The sequence below is a fragment of the Eurypyga helias genome, unplaced genomic scaffold, assembly GCF_000690775.1.
Source record: "Eurypyga helias isolate BGI_N326 unplaced genomic scaffold, ASM69077v1 scaffold1077, whole genome shotgun sequence".
NCBI classification, from domain to species: Eukaryota; Metazoa; Chordata; class Aves; order Eurypygiformes; family Eurypygidae; genus Eurypyga; species Eurypyga helias.
In genome coordinates, this window is record NW_010260861.1 from 378 (window position 1) to 21,407 (window position 21,030).

General features: G+C 40.3%; 1 protein-coding gene across 1 annotated transcript in view; it reads right to left on the reverse strand.

Annotated features, from left to right (window-relative positions):
- Window positions 1-1,514: 1,514 nt before the first annotated feature.
- DCLK1 (doublecortin-like kinase 1) overlaps window positions 1,515-21,030 on the reverse strand; it is a gene marked incomplete at its 3' end in the record, with an annotated part of 54,323 nt that continues 34,807 nt past the window's right edge. The window contains exons 8-13 of the mRNA XM_010155157.1: window positions 17,845-17,978; window positions 17,082-17,159; window positions 16,340-16,436; window positions 14,397-14,477; window positions 7,253-7,366; window positions 1,515-1,612 (exon numbers count right to left, since the gene is read on the reverse strand). Of these exons, the coding sequence (XP_010153459.1) occupies window positions 1,515-1,612; window positions 7,253-7,366; window positions 14,397-14,477; window positions 16,340-16,436; window positions 17,082-17,159; window positions 17,845-17,978 (602 nt within the window). The remainder of the gene's footprint in view (window positions 1,613-7,252; window positions 7,367-14,396; window positions 14,478-16,339; window positions 16,437-17,081; window positions 17,160-17,844; window positions 17,979-21,030) is intronic.

Below are 21,030 nucleotides of genomic sequence, written 5' to 3' on the forward strand. Positions count from 1 at the left end.
CCACCTTTCCTTCGTAAGCGGGAAAGAAAAACTCCTCTAATACTATCAAACTCTCACTTGGCTAAAGCTGGGCAGGCAGGCCCCATTCCCTCTCCCTCAAACCCCGGAAGCGCAGATGCTGCGCCGCCATCTCTCAGCAGGCCGCGTTACAGGGCTGGGCCCTGCGGAGCACGATGCCAAGTGACAAGGCAGACCAAGCGGGTTTTGCTATTCCTCACAGGTCAGGGTGGGTTTATAGGCCCCGATGCAAGCGTACTGCTGCACACTCGAGCGCTTGGAGGGCAAGTGTTCTTCAATTCCTGCTAGCCACCATCCGGCTGGTGGATGGGAACTAGTTTTTGCCTCAAAAGTAGGATTATTTCTGTATTTTCTTTCCCCAGAACATCCATATCAGAATCCACTTAACCCTCAGCGTGCATTCAGTGTGCACTAGGTTTTAGGGAAACTGTGCTGTAGCCCGATTCATGCACTTTTTACAGTGAAATGATCCAGGGTGGGAGTTTTACTTCGGTGGGAACATTTGGAGTGACCATCTCTGCTGTTTCGCTAATGCGGTTCATTTGCTGGGTTTTTCCGAATACCTCCCGGATGAGTTTTGAAAGGCTGCAATCACTGCAGCGTTAGAAACGCAGGTTTCGCTAAAACTCGTAAAAATTTCTCTGGCTATCAAAATGTGGGTCTTGTGAGTAACAAGAAGGAAAAAAGCCAGCAAATAACCACTTGATGGAAATTCCAGGGCTGTGGATTGATTGAGGAGGTGCACGGGGATCCCTCCTTGCCTCCACTCCAGAGTAACCCCCTCCCGCCCAGAGTCCCATTTTATCATACAGGTTAAGCCAGCTAACGACAACCCTGGCACAGTTACACAATGAAGAAAAACATATTCAAAAGACTCATGCAATATTAAAAAAAAAAATCAAATCAAAATAAATAGGTATCAGAAGGGTTTTCAAAAGAAAAGAGAAAGAATGCATTGTTAGAAACACAAGCTTACCAGCACATACAATGCATTGTATTTCATTGAACTTGGGAGAGTTTCTACAGACCGCGTTATGTAAATGCATTGTTCAATCTAAGGTAAGGATTGTGTTTAGTGGGTTTAAAATGACAGTATATAGCTCCACATCTCACATGGAAAAGGAGGAAAATATATGCTGAGAGCCTGTTGCTGCTCCGTGTGTTTCCAAACAGGAGCGCGGGGGAAGCAGATGCCTTAACAAGCAATAGGGAGGGGGAGGGTGCGTACCTCAGCATATCTCGTAGATTTTCTATATACACTGTCCTTTTAACTATAGGGGAAATTGGTACTGAGCATGTGCGATGAAGAGAAAGCTGGCGATGTGGGTGTGAGGGATGGGTGAAGAAAGGGAATGAGGGGGTGTGGCATCTCAATCAAGATTAAAACGAAACTGATAAAGCAGCATATGGACCGGATAACAAATCAAAAAGCATGTTTATCCACTGAAGGAACTGGTTAATGGAGACTGCCAGCACGTTGCCATGGAAACACTGACTGTTGGCGCTGCACCATCTCATACCTTATCCAATACATTCCTGGTTGTTGGTAGTAGTCCAAAGACCCTGATCTCTTGATGGTAAACCCGTGGTCCAGCTGAGCAGAGAGAAACGGGGCAACTCAGTGGATCGACATTAGGCTAAAGAATTCAGACTCCAGAGCAAGCTGTTCCTTATTTAGTGCATATTTACTGTGTTCACTTTCTGAAGGCACTTATCTAACATCCTAAAGCTACGTACCGGAAACGAAAAAGAAAAAGGGGAAAAAAAAAAAGTAATGAAATAAAAGAAAAAGATACTAATGCTAGATTTTGTCTTGCTAAATTAGAAGCCGATTTTATTCAAACTAAAATGGAGTTTGTGAAATAGGTTACTTAATGCATAATGCATTCATTTAAAAGTCTGAGAAATATCTTGTTACCTCCAAAGACAGAAGTGCCCTTTTAAGTTGCACATACCACTAATGGAAAATTATCTTTTGCAATTAAACTGAGAGGTTTAATAATTTAAAAAAAAATGCAGTGCAACCATCACAGGGAGCAGGCTAGACAGGCTACACAAGGCTTAAATTAGACTGCTTCATAATCATGGAATGTGTAAAGATGAAAAGAATCAGGTTTTGATACCCCATCAATCATGGTAATTCATTTCTAAAAATGCGTTAACCTTGGAGAGTAGGACTACTCAGAGCCATGAATAACATTGTTTATCATTTCAGCTTACACCTCATGCTCAAAAAGATAACAGTACAAAACTATTCGGTTTAAAATTGCACCAATTAAAGTCAGAATGGAAATGAACTTAACATTGTGTCCAGGAAACTGTGCTCCTGATATTACTTAAGGTATATAGTTCTTTTCAGCTTAGTTTATCATTACCAGAATCATGTGCATAGGAACAAAGAAAATGTGTTGTTTTCTCTAATCCTTCCGTGCTGCACTAACAGACCCTGGAGATATCATTTAGCCAAGTTAAATAAAATTTTAGGGGAAACTATCTGGAGGGAGACATTCTGCCCACTTTAAAATTTTTAGTTATGATGGTTTTCACATTTTGCCCTATGAAAGGCCATTTTGTGCTTCACTAAGAGCGTGGCATATATTTCCAATACTGATGACAGTTTCTAATTCTAAATTCAGAAAAGCAGTTCAACACATTTCTAGCTACCAACCACTTCAAGGGATGCTAGGAGCTAACTGTAAATTTAGATTTTACTTGATGACTCCCCTGCAAGTGTAGAATTTAATAATTTATTCTGTTTTGTTAAAACAATGCCGCTTTCATCTTATTTAGAATTATTTCCTGTTTGAAACCATGATAACCTTGTACCTAGAGTTAATTTTCCTTTGGCTTAACTACGCTGGTCTGCTATTGCCATCTACTGGCTTTCTTGTATGCTGCATACAAAATACACAAAAGGGATGTTTTCTTAAAAAGCAGACCAAAAAATATTGCCCTGAAATCGAATAGCTAAAAACACGACATAGAGAAAATCGGGAGAGTTGCTTCCTAACACGATCCGAAACAATTTTGTCGGTGTGGAAATCCTGCCACGGGAAAGCCGACTGTGGACAATGGTCCCAGGACAACACAGACAACAGATGGGAAGTGACAGTCGAGGCACGGGTTCATCTTTAAGCAAAACTCCCAGACTAAACTGGCTTCTCTTCCACAACACCCAAGAAATCCCACAGCTAAAAATGCCACGATCTGTAATTTAAAGTCGGCAGGACGTGGGGGGACAACCCATCCACTCCCTTCCCCTCGCCGGTGTCTCCAGCCCAGTGAGGGCTCTGCCAGAGGCAGAGAGCTGCACCAACTTTTTGAGCAGCTTTTCTCTTTGCCCTTCTTGATTCCTCTGAGTCTCCAACTGGAGTTTACTCCCATTGCCAAGACAGAGACCTCAGACAACCTTAACAGAAGATTATACTTTAGTTTTTTCCTCAGTCTTAACAATGGCAAAAATACAAGCACAACAGTGAAAACATACAGGCACAGCTTTAACACTTTGGACAAGAACACAAATTAAACGATGCTTGGTTCATACACAGAATTACAGCACACCTCTGGATTGCAGAAGCATTCTTAAAAAAATTATTTTGGCTCTTTGGTCTCTTTAGCCACTGTCACTAAAGCCCAGAGGGTGCAGCCACAGGGTATTGTTTTTGTGGCCAAAGACAAAAACATGGCATGGCATCCTTGGAGAATAGAATGAAAAATTCTATCCCCAAATTTAAAAAAGACTAATTAGTAAGAGCCTGGTTTTATGTTTTTGCTGCAGTATCTTTTATAAACATCATCACGGAACTACAAAATACTGTTCCTGTTGAAAAGCTGTACAAGAAACTTGATCCTGCAAATATTTTGGCACATGCTTAACAGTAACGCGGCCGTTTGGACACAGACTGGAGGGGCACTAGCCTAGCCCATCTCCTACAGAGACCTGGAGTCAATGCCTATGTCAAGAGTTTAAGAACAGGGCAAGTAAAGTGATCATTCTTCTACAAACTCTCCCATCAACAAGCAGCACTTTTTAGGAGCTTGTTAATTCTCTTGCTATTTTAAAAGCTGGCTCTCCAATTAAAATTTTGCTGGCAAAGCTGTGTTGGTTTAAGGGATTTTTTTCCCAGCTGACATAGTTATGCTGGCAGAACTTTATATGATATATTAATGTATCAACAGAAAAGTCTCTTTGCCTGTATAGTAAATTTTGTTTGAGCAATCATCTGCTATGTCAGCAAAGGAACTACTTTGCTGGGCACGCACAACACGTTCATTATGGTAGTTTGTGCAAACTGACCAATCCTTTCAAATGCAGGCAAACTTGAGGTCTGGACACATGCACGAGAACTCGTAGGATGTCTCTGCCCTGAATTGTTAGAGACAACCTTCACTGAGGATTGCTGCATCAACAGAGCAGATGTAAGTCTGGACCAAAGGAGTCAATACAATGTATTTGGACATCACTGAAGGACGCAGTAGCCACAGCAGACAGATGTAAAATACACGTGGCTTCAAAATCCCTCCCAGTCAAGCTGATGACAAACACATCTTTAGGAACTCAGTTTTCATATTAGAGTTTTAATTGGTGCATATGATAAATACTGCTTGAGATCTTTGAGGTGTGTTACTTCTTACCACTGAAGAAAACAGGCATATAATATCATAGCAATGTGAGGACAAATTTACGATCTAAATACCACAGATTAGCTGTCTCTGTACATAAACAGAGTTATAAAACTCAAAACATTGCTAATAATTATATTTTATACTATTAAGTAGGCTATCTAAATATATGCACATATTAACACATTGTCACACACACACACACACACACACACACACACACACACGTGTTATATAATATATAGAAGACAACTCTATGTATTATATACACAAGCACTCTCTCAAAAAGTTACAGTGAACATACAGGCAGGTGCAATAAAACAGTATTTTAGTAGAAAATATACTTAGTGCACGTCTTCAGTGCTGAACAATATGTTACAGCATCTGTACATACTCTGAAAATTCTAAATTTAGAGCAGGTTTAGTTAATAAGGTTTACACCTATGATAAACCCTAATGACATGCATGTCAAATGTACGTTAAGTATGCTTTCAAATGCAGAAGCAACAATTAAAGACTGACTGTTGTTTTGTTTTTGGTTTTATTTTACTTTCTAAATTAGTTTTGTAGAAAATAAAGGTAATTTATTCTTAAAATTATCTAGCTTTCTGAAATATTGCCATAACACTAAAGTGGTCTATACTTTCCCATCCCTTCCAAGCTTTTAGAAAATAAATGACACAAGCTAATCAAACCACTTCCTGATTCTGTAAATATATTCTAAACATTTCTACTTCATAGGCCAAGCTGCAGCATTAATCGTGCCAGAGTATGATGTTCATCCATAGAGATAATCACTAAAATAATCTGTTAAATTTCCAAACACTAAAAAATAAATAAAAGCCATTAAGAATATATGTGTATATATAAACATATACACATATGTATTTCTGATATATAATGTTTTGCAGTGGAAAATTTCACTACAGTGCCTTTTTCATTACTTAAGCATCACACTGCTGTAAACAATTCCTTGGCAGAGCAACTGGGCAAAGAAAAATGGGCGGGGAAATAAAAAACATAAAGGAGGCGAGGGATGGATGAGGACAGAGGCATCATTTCTGGCTTTTAAGCTTTGAAATCATTAGCGTGGAGGATCTGAGCAGTAATTCTCATGGACAAGCGTGCTGGCAGTCCATTCGAAAGGAAGACGGTTTCAGCTAGTCTATACAGAACATACCTGCATTTCAGATGAGCAATGGGTATGTGATGTTTTAGTTGTGGGAGAGCTGTTGCAGTATTATTGCTTAAAAATGAAAATAAAAATATGCTGACTATGTTAGCTGATGGCTGAGAAAATCTAGGAAAAGCATGAGGAACAACTTGCTTCCATGTTGAGGACGTTCAGGGTTGGAAAGAGTAAAGAAAAAATATGAGAGAGGCACAGCTTGAAATTTTAAGTCCTTATACCACGTAACGTTGAGAGAGTATCCATTCTGCTGCATAAACAGTTCACACCTGTGAGCCAGATTGCTTGTGCTGAGCTGAGTCTAGTTCATGCTGATTTAACTCACCACTGGAGGGGCTGAGCTGAGAAACATGAAAGTGGAAACAGTACAAGAAACTGTACATGTGCAGTCACACCACCTGCAATTTATGGAAGCTGGGAATGAACACTGAGTAATCTGATATGGGGATGGTTATGCTTAACGTGTCACTTATTTTTTAGTGACTATTTGGAGCGTTAACATTACCATGAGTAATAAAGGAAAGCTTACAGACACAGGCAGATGTACCAAAAATGTCAAGGATGTGCATGTTACTATTCAATGGTGTTAGTATGAATAAACTCATAAAACACTGAATATATTCTGTGTGCATGTATACCTAATACACATGTTCATCTTTGGGGTAAAAATACAGATGTATGCGATGTATGCTACACTGAGGATGCCATTAAAACTTCAGTAAAGCTTGGTCAAAAGTTTGGTCAAGCTTAGTTTCAGAAGCTCCAACATGTTCTAACCTGGACTGCCTAGACTGGAACTGCAACATGACAGAGGGCAGCAAGGAGCTCCATTAAGTCTTTACCCAATTAAGTCCTTCTGCCTAACGGGAAGCTGCTGGCATGTGGCAGTACAATAAAATGCTGCTGCTCAGCTAAATTTGAAGTGGCTAGACTTGTATCAACTATGAAGGTATCAGTGAGGCATCGTAGCTCTTTTGGATGTCTTCAGAGAAGCGAAGTTCAGGCTGCCGTACAGATTTTGTTACAATTTTGAAGTGTTTTCCACTCATTGTAAAGTGCTGCTGTCCTGCTACAGCCTCAGTGTTGCCCCAATCCATGTGATGATTCTGAGGTCAAGTAAAATGTCACAATCCCATAGTTTGAATTTTTGAATCTACACTGGATTTATGCCCACTGATCTTCTGGTGAAATGTGGAAGTGTGGGTACTGTTAGATCTAGGGCTGTTAAATAACAATGTGACTCACAAGGAGAATCAACGGAGAAATTGTGCAGAATACCAATCTAACTACGTTTATATTAAATAAATGCTAGAACTATCTAAAGATTAACCCTCTCTGGTTTCTTTTGGCAGCATGTCCAAAACACACCCTGTCTCGTGGGCACACATTTAAGTGTGTTGGCTGTGTATTTCAGATGCTTACTGCTATGACAGAAACTCCAGCTGCTGTGCTGTTCGGTTTAGGGCCCGTGTTGAAATGCTTCTTTATCTTCCCAGCTACTGAGAGCTGATGTTCATTCTCTGGAAGTCCATCGTCCTGCAGAGAAAACAAAGCAAAGGAAAACATCAGAGAGAAAAGGCAAAATAAAGGAATTGGGAGGCAATGTTGATAGCAGCTGTCAATACAGAGAAGTTTACAAAAATTTTGTGGTGAAATATGGGTGAGTCATTGTCTCCATCAATGTATCTAAGATATTTATAAGATGAACATATTACGTGATGAACCAGCATCTCTCTTCTTCTGTACCCAATATCTTCCTCTCAAACTTTCGGTAATGTTAATTATTCTTTCTACTATGTCTTAACTACCACCACCCAGTTATTTTTAGTTCCGTTAATATTTCAAAGCTTGATAAGCTCGGACCTGTTTATGATTCTGTTTGCTCATCACATAAATTTAAAGATAATAACCTCAAAAGTAGAAAGTGCCCAAGAGAATACAGAAACCAGAGGTCTAGGACACAGAAAAGGATCACCAAAAGTCCTGTGACACAACACTAAGGTCCTTGCCTTGTCGTAAAGATTACAAACTTGGGGACTATGGGGTTGGGTGAATACTGCAGCCACAATTCAGTGAGCCCCACAGTGCAAGATGGGATCTGAGACATGCCCCATCCAAGCCCCTCGGCGCGGGTAAGCGCAGGACCTCACCGATGCCAGGATGTATCTCTTCATACACCTGCAGGCCAGGCTCACGGCTTGCAGTGGCATTCCCCACAGACCATGACTGAACCGTAGTAAACCCACAGTTAAACAAAGCCACCGCTGCAAATCCAGTCTAAAACTGACTGGTAGCAAAGGACTGAAATTTCTTTCCCAGTCCCAAGGCACACACGCCTGGGATGCAGTGGGGAAAGGACAGACAGAGGTACAGATTGCCTGGGAAAGCAGAGAAGGGTTGGAGCCAGCTCTGGGTGGTCTATTCTTCCTTGTCAAAAAACATGTGTTCTCAACTTGAGCTAACCAGAGGTAAAAGTAGGCACCCAACTGCACGGCCAAGCAGAGGCAGGCACGCATTGTGTTGTTGCGTGCACCGCGCAAGCCGGCTGCACGCGAGCTCCAGCCCAGATGCCGTGCAGCCGAGCAAACCTGTTCATCTGCACCTAGGCATGCAGGCAACCTCCGTGCTGGAGTGAAACCCTAGCAGAAAAAAAGGGAGTTTGTAGTTTTGCATAAGTCAGCAGGTTGACGCCAAGCATGAGAGAAGAAATAAGGCCCTTAGGCCTGAAAAAAATGCAAAAAACCACCCCTGGTGAGACTTCCCCGCTAACAGAACACGGACTTCAAGCAACAAAATGCACTAGCCATCCGCAATGGTCATCCCAAATTGGTACTGCAAGATAAATGTAGCTATCAACAGTTGTAAAGCTCTTAAATTCTGCTTAAGTGAAATCCTAGCAAAATACAAGAAAGCAAGAGACAAGATGAGAATACAGCGAGATGACACACACTTTTTTGCCTGGCGTTCCAGCAATTCTGAGTGCACGTAAAGAGTTACAGAGTTGCTGCAGTAAATCATGAGTTCAGTGAGCATATGGGAATTTTAGGGAGGTTGGTTAGGGTTTGTTATTTATTTAGCTTGGGGAGTTTGTGTTTAGAGATCCCTCACTCACCCCTTAACAAAATGTCTCAGCTGGCAAAATATGGTCAAGTGCACACAGCTGCAAAACACAAAACAAAACAATACAACCCAGTAGCTGATTATTGTCTAGCACTGGGGAGTCTTGGCTCGGTGGTACATGACCCCTAAAAATAACCTGCTTTCCGCTGACCTTGCCTTTCCCAGAAGAAAGCTAGTCTGTAAAGTGAACGCTTCTTCGCTGGAGGGGGAAAATAATATAAAAACCATTCACTTGGCTCTCTTGACATGAAAGCCTGCCAGACGTTCACGTCGTCTTGTCAAAAGACTAAATTATGGAGAAGACAAGTTACCAAGACTGTGGCAATATTTTACTGGTGAAGCACCACACCCACAGTTCCAGTGGCAACACACCAAAGACACATAGCTTGGGGTCCAGTTTTTCGACGAAAAATCTTCCAGCTCAATTTAAGATGCAGCATAGGGATATATGGGAATTATTCTGTCGTTATTAAATTTTCTTACTACTGTTGGTGCCACCTGATATTTAATAGTAATCTTTTCTTTTATTCCAATGTACTTTAGAAACAAGCTAATATATATTTGCTGGCTCCTGGAATCACTTCAGCCAACAATAAAATAGATATTGAGGGTAAGAGATGACAGCTGCTTCACTACATACAAAACAAGCTCCTCTGCAATTTAAAAAGGCAGGAACTGACAAAACAAAACCCTCATCAGAGTCACCAGAATCAGCAGGGTAAGCTGTAGAATTAGAGAACAGGCTAAATATTGCTGACAAAAATTTTGTCAGTTTGCTGTAACGGGAAGGATGTCTGCCCCCAAAGAAGTTAACTGTTCCTTTCCCCTGTTTGAACCTGTTGCTATAGGAACTACTTGCAGCGGGTTAGGATCACACAATTTCATTTCAGCTTTATCAGTCAGGACAAGTTCTTTTAAAGACAACTTTTAAAGTGGTATTTGGTGCTCAACTCTGGGAACGGGTCATGAGGTTCAGGAAAATGTGTAACTGCTGATGCTGTGAAAGAAACATTCTCCTGAGCACATCTCAGAAGTTGAGCAGCCAAAATTCTTTGACAGTTTTAAAACTCTGGTCCAGAATTTGAGATTTCACCTGGATAATGTAAACTGACTGGAAACTTAATATATGTGTATATATATATATGTATTTATCAGCCTCCACAAAATAACTTTCATGGTCTATTTGCAAGAAATCAAAATAAAATAATTAAAAAAAAAAGTCAGACTGTCATCTCAGTGTCATTTGAGTAATTAATAATGTTTTCATATTTGCATTGTTCTCTATGGCAGGAGGCATTGCCACACAAAGGAAAAAGAAGTGTTAAAAAGATGGAACAGAGTTCAGGATTCCCAGATTCTTGCTGCCCTGAAGCACTCAGATCTTTTTCACAAGCTGGTCACAAGAGCTTTACTTTCCAGGTCTGAAAGCATCAGATGAATAGGTCATTATATAAATAACAGCAGAAAATTAGAGCAAATAGAAGTACTGGAAAAGCTTTTGGACTCTGCTTCCTTTAAGGATTACAAGGAGATTTGTCTTTGGGCAGTGTCCTAGGGTGTAACCAAAAGTAGTGCAGCTGCCAAATAAGAAATGTCTTCTTAAATTAACTTCCTTACAAAATGTGCAGCTATTTACTGCTTGGTTATTCATTTCCTTTGCACAAAAATTTCCAAGGCAGACACAGTTAAGGAAATATGTAAAAGCACCAGTTTCCCTGCTTCTTTTTGGGCTGGTGTGTGCCATCTTCCTCTTCCATCAACAACACACCACATTTTATATTGATTATTTTAACAGAGAAGGATTTACAGAAAGCAATCCATCCCCTTCAGCATTCACTGCTCAGTGATGTATTAGGAAATATTTACTACTCATGCAACAGAAAGAGAGTAGGTTTGTCCTGTAACTTGTACAGTATAATTCAGGTTATCAATATCATCGATGTTTAAAATGCCAGATCTCAAGCTTCCAGCCTCTTTTATAACTCTTCGGTTTTGCAAAGAATTCCAGCAGGTAAAGCAAAGAGCTGGGGTCCCTGTAGGGGAAGTATAAACTGATGGATTGGTTTCCAGGTCTAAGTGTACTGCATAGGAGGGACAAATCCAAATAAACTAAATGGAGGGGGCAAGGAACTGCTGCTGAATTGCATTTAGAATTCAAGATCTCCATCTGTGGCAGTGGCACGTAGCCAACATCTTTTCAGGTTTTGTTTTTTTGAATTGAAAACAGCTGGGATATTATTGACATAGGAACTGCTTTACTGGTCTGACTTGACCATAACAACTTTTGCAGTTTCCAGGAGGATTCCAGCTATTTTTACAGCAAAAACTGAAACTGAAATGAGGGTTGGCTGCTATTGAAACTGTCAAAGCATATTCCAGGAATCTCAGCAATTTACCAAGTAATCACATAGTAAGCAGCTATAAAGTAGAATGGTTATTTACAATCTACAAAATGGTTTTATACAGTGTAAGCAGTTAGAACACTTCTATCACAGGATTGATCAAAGAGAGAGAGTGTTTCTTCAAATCAGTGAAGAAAGCATGCCTGCTTTTCAAGCCAGCTGTGCTATCCAGTATTTTAGCTGCAAGTTTACCCCTCTATGAATAGGTTCAAAACAGAGAGAGGAAAAGTAAAAGTGAACTCCAGCATTTGGTGCCACTGAAAAGTATTTAAACAGGTTATCTGGGAAAATGGAGTGTTAGGAGAAAACTCCATGTGCCATATCTTCTCAGAAAGACAGAATTTTACGAAAGTTGCAGATAATTGCTCAGGTAATTACGACACAGATCACAGAGCCTTTCCTAAACAGGGATGACTATATTAATTCCCTGTCCTGAAGCTGGGAGAATGAGGTACAGGGAGGCAGGGTGACAGACTTGCAGGTGATGGTACGGGGATGCGAGGTCGGACACAACCCCAGCGCGTCATTCTGCCTCTGGACACAAGCAGGCTGTCCCTGCTAGGCTCACTCCTGCAGACATCTCAGACCCACTGCAGGGAAGTGTCCTTTTTCACAAAAGCATTTCAGTACCTGTTTCAACTCAGCCGTGTTCTTATTTCTCCTGAAGTGAACTAGGATTTTAGTGCCATCTAGTTAATTTTATGCCTGATATTAAGTGTTTCCATGTGTGATGCCTTGAAATAGGAGCGACATTTGGAACGTGCTCAATCAAGCACTTTCCTGAACTGGTCCCAGTGCTGGCCTTCCTCCTTCCAGAAAAAATATCTGGAGGATACACAAGAGAATTCAAAAGAGGTTTTGATCTGCATTATGAACTACCATTAGCATACTGATGAAGAGAAAATACTGATTTTTCTCAGCTGCTAAAAGCAGCAATTGCACAGAAATTACTGAACTGTCATGGAATATTTGTGTCACTTATTTAGGGACAGAACTGCTTCAGGTCTTGATTGCAAAGAATTATAATCAGCATAAAACTAGGAGAAGTGTAGCAGAGCTAGACCAAAGGTGAATTGAAAGCAGTGTCCTGTTTCCAACAGTGCGTTGCAGTCACTGTACATGAAATAGTACATTTAAAGCAGACAAGTAGATCTTGAACTTTCCCTTCAATATCTTCCAGCTTCTGCCAACCAAGTACTTCAGAACTTTGTGAGCCAAGACTTGTATCCAGACCACTGTATTAAATAGACACGAATGGGCTCATCTTCTAAAAATGTATCAAACTCCCTTTTGAATCCAGTTATACTTGGCCTCTCCAGCATCCTCTGGCAAAGACCTCCACATTTTAATGTATTGCACAGACACCTAGGAATTTGCCATGGTGCTTCAGTAACCAGAGCTCAGGTCTGGTTAGTGAAGCTCTGGAGTGTTAAAAGACTTTAGCCCCCAGCCCCTTTCCCTCTCCCTCCTCATCACCAGGCACTAGTGAGGGCAAGGAGCAGACCCTCATGCCACCTGCACACCATCACGTTACTGACAAAAAGCTGCACAAAAAGGTGGCCGGGGGGAGCAATAACAGTTCCAATGTACTTTACAGAAGAGGAAGATTAGTGACCACATCCTTATGTGGTGTAAACAAGCGATGTTTCAGTAATCTCCACAGCAGTGTGCAGACTGACACCGTGGGTGACCTGGCCTCTCCTCGGCTTCTGATCAGTCACTTCCATCTCTTCCTCAGCAGCACTCCAGAAATCCCCATCCCTCCTCCTCCCATGGGAACACAGAGACACCTCAGTCATCAAAAGTCATATAAACTGTGACAGAACACTATGTCCAAGGACAGCACCTGGCACCAAGGAAAATTAATATTTCAGCTGCTTGAATGTCATCTTAAAAATGAAAAGGTTTTCATCAGACATCATCCGGGATGCTTGCACTCTTCGTACACCGCAGAAGTGTTCTGCATGATAACAGCATTTACAGGCGAAAAAAAAGGTTTGGGCATGAAGGGACCCTCCAAGAGTAAAGCATACACTTGGTAAACACTTAACTGATCACCACTATTCTGGGCTATATGGAGGACCTTTTCATAAAAAAAATATTAACATTTGAGTTTACTGTAGATTTGAATTTTTAGAATAGTGATTTAGTGAGAAAAAGATTTTGGATAACAGCAACTGAGGGACCAAATAGTTATTCCAGGGAGGACTGCACACTCAAAATTGCAACAAACAAAACAAAACAATGTTTCTTCCTCCCTTATTTTTTTTTTCTCTGCTCATCCAGATTGTACTTTTTTTCTCAATCTTCCCTTCTGAGTTTGAACCTGGATTTTCTCCAATTTTTCTTTCTTGTCGTCCAAATATTTTACGACACATTAAATAGCCTGAAATAACTAACAAATATTAAGTAGTGTCCTTGTCGCAACATTAATTAAAGAGATATCTCTTTATTCCCTGCCAGATTTATCCATATGCCACCTCATTGACTACCACTCTTACGGCAAATGTCCAGTCGCTTAGAGATAAGCCAGGATACATAAATAGCTATTTCATGGTAACTCAGATTAAATGGATATGGCTGTACATAAATATATGTATATTTCAATGTCAGAAGCTAAATATGATTCTAAAGGTTTCCCTGTTTCATGCTGGATCAGGAGGCTTAACACTCTGGACTGTATTTCCGCAGCTCTTAATCATGACTGTCAGATTTTTGAGTCCATCTGATTTTAGGAGAGCAAAATCTGTCACTGAACCCACAAGCTGATTGTTAGAGGTATAAATTTGTCAAGTGTGCTTGAGATTTGTTGAAAACCTGACCCAAAATATTTCAGAGAAAATGTAGCTGAGCATGCATAAAATAGTGAATAATCCAAGGTACGCATGGATATGCTAAAGCTGCCTGTAACCCAGCTTATTTCCAGTTAAATCTGTGGCATTTTTAGAATGTGCTGGCTCCAAAAGGACATAGGAAGGACTTCACAGAAAATAGCTCAAACGTGCCAAATTACAAGCAGCATCTAGAAGCCTGAAAATACTTACATTAACCCATGGATGCTCAAGAACTTGCAAGGCTGAGAATCGCAGGTCTACATCTACTTGAAGCATCATTGTGATAAGTTCCTGAGAAATGGAATACTGGGTCAAATTTAAAGAACACTTTTAAAGAACAAATCAACATTTAATTCACTAGAGCGCTCTCAAATTGATTATGTAAGAGTGCTCAATGACAGCGTGAACTACCAACTGCAAAAATACATTAAGATTATTAAAAAGAAAGAACAACTATGAACTGCTGAACTTCAAGCTGAACTTTTAAATCAATTTCTAACAGTACCTTGGAAAGCTAGAAGACAGTTCTGAGTTACAGTTCTGTAGTCACTGTCTAAGAGAAAAGCCCTTAATAGAGAATGTACAAAACAGATGGTCGCATGAAATTAGGTTAGCTTCCCATTAAGAAAACCCCAATTCCTCTGTAGGAAAAAAGCCAGCAAATCTAGACTTTTACTTTAAGCTGTGGTAGAGAAGATAGTAAAAAAACCCAAAACGCTTAAAACCATTATTTTTCATCCTCCGATTTCCTTTGCAATTACCTAGTTTCCAACTAGGGTGTAAATAAACATATATCTCATTCCACCAGTGCATGGAGCACACAGAAAACAGGATGGCAGTGTGACAGCAAATAAAGGGGTATCACCAAAGACCAACGTTAATTCTTAGTGATAAGAAGTTAAATTGATACACTAATGATTCAAAACAGAAATTTCAGATTGAACTATTTGGGGGAAGGAGTTTCACGGGAGAACCCCTTGGCAAAGTTCTCATTAATGATGCTGCGAAATAGGGCCTGCTACAACACCATGATGTGGTTTAGAGGACTTCTTCCAACCCTATGACTGTATCTCCTTCATTAACCTCATTAGTAAACAGGCTAAAACGCTAGTCCTGATCACCCTCCACATGTCTGTAATAGCAGGATGCCACTCTGAAGAATGGAGACTCAGAACATAGAATGCTACTTTCATTACATGCATCCACCTCCAAATTTTGTAATTATTTGATGATTACTAAGCAGCGTCACACTGAAAGAAACAGGAAGAGAGTTTTGCCTGGATTTGCATTACATGCTACAGAAGTAAACTGTCAGAAATGAAGCACTTCTGTACAGGATTGACCATATGAATAGTTTTATGGTTTGGGGGTTTGGTTTTTTTCTTTTAACACAGCCATGTGTATTATCTCTTACTCTCTATATATTTATACAGATGACTATAGTGAACACCAGATCCCTAGTTAAGCTGTTGCTCCAGTACACTCATGAGAGTCAAAAAACTTGATCTGCTCTGCAAGCGGAATGAACTCTGTCAGGTTCTTTATCTGAAAAGTATTGTACCTGCCATAGCACACCTCAAGCTCTACGTCATTTGTCATGTGCCAAGAGGCTATGGCCCAAGAACCGGCGGGCAGAAGAAGTGTGTATTTCATACCACGCTGACAACAATCAGGAGACACAGGCAATGCAAGGCCTGGTTCTTTGACAGAAAGAAATAAACGACATATCATCTAATGTGATTAATAAGGGGAAAACAGCCTCCCTGTAATATTATTATATAGTATTCAAAGGCTCCAGGTTGGCACCTGGTCCCCATCATAACTACATACAAAGCACAATCCCAGGGAGCTTTCAAGCTCTAAAGTGTAGGTCGAGCAAAATTATTTAAAATTTTTCTTGATCTGTAAGGGTTGCCGATGTCTCTGCTGTGTGAGACATCATATAGAGATGGGGTTCATTTCAGAACCACCTGGAGTCTAACAGACAGCCAGTGATTAAACGACAACACACTCGGTGACGCAGAGGAATTTATAGGTGTAGCTGGAGACGTATGAAACATGTCAAATACAGCACTGAAAAGAACAATGTTCATTAGATACTGGCTCTGGGAATAATATTGCAGAAGATAGTATCATCAGCTATATAACCTTACCTTTGCAGAGTCAGAAACATTGTCCCAATATGGAGATGGAAAATCCACCTGTCCCATCAAAATCTGATCAAAAAGTACTTCTTGGTCATCTCCGCTTCTGTAAAGTAAAAACCAAACAAAACCAACAACAAAACCCACAAATAAATTATTTCCAGAGCTGGTTTCAATAGACTTCTTGAAACTGCTGTTAATTGGTGACCCCTCAGTAGGCTTTTGGAAGCTGCTGATACCTCACCAAGCACGCAGCCATGGGTGTGAATGGTGAGATCATGAAGCAAAGTACATTTGGTACATTCTTTCTGAGGTAACCTGCTTCTCTTTAGGATGGCCAACAACTCTGCAATTGATTTGAGGGGGAGAAAATATCTGACGTCCTCATTAAGTGCCTTACATTTTAATTACCTTTTACTGACCACAAAATATGTTGGTTTTGGTCCATGAAAGAAGACGCTTATTTCACTGTGTATTTAAAACCTCAGGCAAAGGCACCCAGAACCCAAAATGGAGGCTCTTGTTTTGTAATGCAATGAAGCTTAAACTAAAATAAACAAACAGGAGACAGAGATTTTACAGTAAAATCACAGACATGTATGGGTTTTGAGCAAATTGCTATGCAGAGCACAGGAAAAAAACAAACCCTAAGAGCAGAGAACTTTTTCCAGAGGGAATCTCTGTGCTTAATGCAAAAGCAGCACAGGGACCAATGCACAGAACAAGGATGGTTGAATAGATCGGTCCATACCCACGAAATGGAGGGAAACCACAGAGCAGGATGTAAGTTATCACACCCGCTGCCCAGATGTCCACCTTCAAGCCATATCTAGAAGTGTGAGAGACATGGTTAGAGACATCCGACTCCTAGGAAGTACAGTAGAACAACGGAAACATTTTCAGAATTATTAATAATTTCTTATATATTTTCATGTGAACTGTCTCTGTGCCCTATCTACCTACCCTGATTTCACCTTCCAATCTTTTTTACATTTACATCCTAACACTTCATGCGTTCGACAGCAGGAGTGCACAGAATATATTGTGCTGTATTCTTGAGTGAGTGACGCCTACCAACATGAAGGCTGCAAAGGTGACACAAGCTGCTCAAGCCAGCAGGCATATGCTCTGTGGAACAAATCAGAAGAAGAGGACAGCGCGTGGTAACAAAATAAAATTAGGTGAACGGTAGTTAGCAGCCTCTGGGGACAGCTTAAGAATTACCTTTATTGTTTCTGCGACTGGCTAGGTAGTAATTCAGCTGTGAACTTCCAGGCCAACAACTGGTAGAGGAACCTAATATAACTCCAAAGCTGGCCCTACGCTGAGATCGTTTGGACAAGGCAGTCTCCAGAGGTCCCTTCTAACTAAATTGTTCTATAGGCCACGATTCTGCATCACACCCAAGCATAGCCAGCATAAAAATCTTAACTGCAAGAAGTCCTATCTGGCACATTGTTGAGAACGTGCTTCACTGTGTGCACATCAGTGGATCATCACCAGAAGCGATTTACCCAGTTTCAGCGATGATTTCTGGAGCTACATATGTTGGGGTCCCACAAACAGTATACAGAGGTCCATCCACAATTGTTGCCAGGCCAAAGTCTCCCAGTTTCAGGGACTTGCTTCCATCTTGGTGTTCATAAACCTAAACCAGGAGGAAAATTCAAAGGTTCAGCATAGTACCATCGACTAATTTACTACTAGTAAATACCATTTACTAACTGCCTGAAATGTTCCTTCTAATTTACAGTCTTTTTTTCCTCCTTCCCTACAACATACTTCTCTTCATGCTTTGAAAATTCACAGACACTTTGGACAACTTCCCTTGAATGCACTCAGGGTGTTTGGGAAAGACTTACCTCGCTACCTGGCCAACCAAGGACATACTACTTGCTAGAAGCTAAAGCCTGGAGCAAAGGCCTGACCTTCCAGCAGTGACATTCCTAGGTTAACTCCCCACTGACAGCCAACTCACCCTGTAGGGTTTTTCAGGTTATTCATTTTACTAGCACTGGAGCTCCAAAGGCTTGCACAGGAATTTCAACTTCCTAGATAATGCAACACTGCACTGATAGGAACAGGTTCTTCTCTGTGTACTGAAGTCACAAGACACAAACCTGGCTGGGCTATTTCACCTAAAAACACTGTCCTCTTCTTGCATGTCTTTTAAACACCAATCAGTGTCTTAATGGTATGTTACCATCATCATCAATGTATATAGGTAAGGCTGTTAATGGCTATACGTGAAAATCCTCTCTTAAAACACGGTCTTCTCAGCAGCAATGTCATCCTTCATGGGTTTTTATGGGTGTGGAGGGAGATTAAGATATAGTCACAAGAAAAAAGCTAGAAACATCAGTTAAAAATACAGTTTCAAAAGCTGGCTCAATGCAAAAGAACCTCCCCAAATCTGCAAACACTGAAAACATACAAAAAATGCTTAAAATAAAAAGGATTAATTAAACACTAGACTGTAAATCTGTCTTTAATCCAGCTGCTGGTTTAGGTTCTTGCTTCCTATTTTGAAAATGCTTATGATGCAATTTAATCCTGTTTACCATAACAGCACCTTAAAAAAATGGAAACAGTGTAGAGGAGGTCTTCTTAAAGTGTACATGTGTCACATTATTATTTTTTTGCAACCCAAATCAAAGCTCCATGCAGCCTGGCTCACCAACAGTGATATCCTGACAACAATTAGCAGTGACAGCACAAAAATAGAAGATATCATACTTCATAATCAAAATGAAAATCGTACTTAATACCCATCTTTACCAGCTACTCCTATATCACAAAGCACATCTATCTACAACAGTTTGCAGAGGAAAACCTTAGATCTTTTTCTTACAAAAATGCAGTAAATTCTAAAAGGGACCCTTGAACACTTGCAAAACCTGGTGCAAAAATGAAGACTTGAGATCTCTCACCAGTGTTTGCTACAGATCTGCTATAAGCTCATAATACCTAGGCACGTTCATATTCTGTTCTGTCCCTGCCCATGGCAGGGGTGTTGGAACTAGATGATCCTTAAAGTCCCTTCCAACCCAAACCATTCTGTGATTCTATATAATACAGCCCCCCCTCAAGTTTCTCCATTCTTAATGTTAGTCGTGTCTAGAGAGAAAACCGTTCTCTGTACTGAATCTCTGCTACCAGATGATAAAGCCACAAGCAGACATTCAGAATACACAAAATTATTCTCCTTTCCTTATGTTATTTTTAATAATACAACTGGATCTTTAAGGGGACCAGCAATTTGATATAGATTCATGTTTCTCTGCTACTAAGCCAGAAAGAAAGATAGGCTTATAGAAACACACTGAGAAAAAGCAATTACGGTTTTATTAAAAACACAGATTGTTAAATACATCTGGTTCCTGAAACTAAAGAAAGTGCTCTCTGAAATGGTAGTAATAAATCTAATTTCAACAACAGTTTTAATTAAAGGCTAGAGACTAGAGCTTTAAATATTCACTTGCTGAAAAATGTAAAGTGTGCACTTAGGCATCAAGAGCTGAATCCAGACTAATTAGCATCTCCTATTCCATTTCATGTGGTTATCTTTTACAAAGCCCTGAGTTGTGTTAACCTAGTGAACGTTCCTAAATCCCCTCCAACAGACCACACTTTGAATGAGTCGTATATCCCGGAAATTAATTATGGGAAAGACTCGCTTGGCAATATTTACCAATTCAGAGGGTTTGGTACCGTGCATTTTCTAGTATTTTGCTCCATCTGTTTCCAGGAATTGCTTTCCTTGCAAAACTACTTCAGTTGACTTATAAAACTGAAGAAAGTAACTTTTCCTCACCCTGTTATAACTCCATATAAAAAGGAGCCCAATATGAAGCTGTGGTATGTTACTTGCCAGTCAAGGAATGCGAAAGATAATTTAATGCTCATGTTATTCAGAACAAACGCTGTGTATGTTCCACTGCATTTAAATACTGAAGGGCAATTAAAGAAATGGGGATTAGTGCAAATTACCTGCTATGTAGTGCTTTCACTGTTTTAACTAAGCAATAAAACTGTGTAATTGTACAACACTAATTGAATGCAGCCACACATAATTGTGGGCCACCATATGTATCCTATTACTATAAAGACTGTCAGTATTTTCTACGCTGCTCTCATGATCAGTGCAGATGGCAACAGTCAGAGAAGTTGTTCTCTAGGGTTTATTATATGGCTATAAAGACATCCCATGACTTGACAAAATAAACGTGCTAAATAGCAGCAATTATGAAAAATGGTCCAATTAAAACATGGAAGACATTCTGGAGACAAAAAAAAAAAAAAAAAGCTAAAAAGTCACAGGTATTCAGTATACCCTAAACGCTTGGATAGTTGACTGCTAGGTGGGCTTTGCATGCCTTGAAGATAATAAGGAATATTTAAGCACTTACAGAAATAACTGGTGTTACACATAGGACATTGTGACGGGTTCACACACACAAAGATGGTTTTGGCTGAGATAGAGTTCATTTTCTCCATGGTAGCTGGTGTGGGGCCATGTTTTGGGTTTGTGCTGGAAACAGCACTGATAACACAGGGATGTTTGTGTTACTGTTGAGCAGTGCTGACACACAGTCAAGGTCTTTTCTGCTCTTCACCTCACCCCACCAGCAGGTAGCTGGGGTGCACAAGGAGTCGGGAGGGGACACAGCCAGGACAGCTGACCCCAACTGACCAAAGGG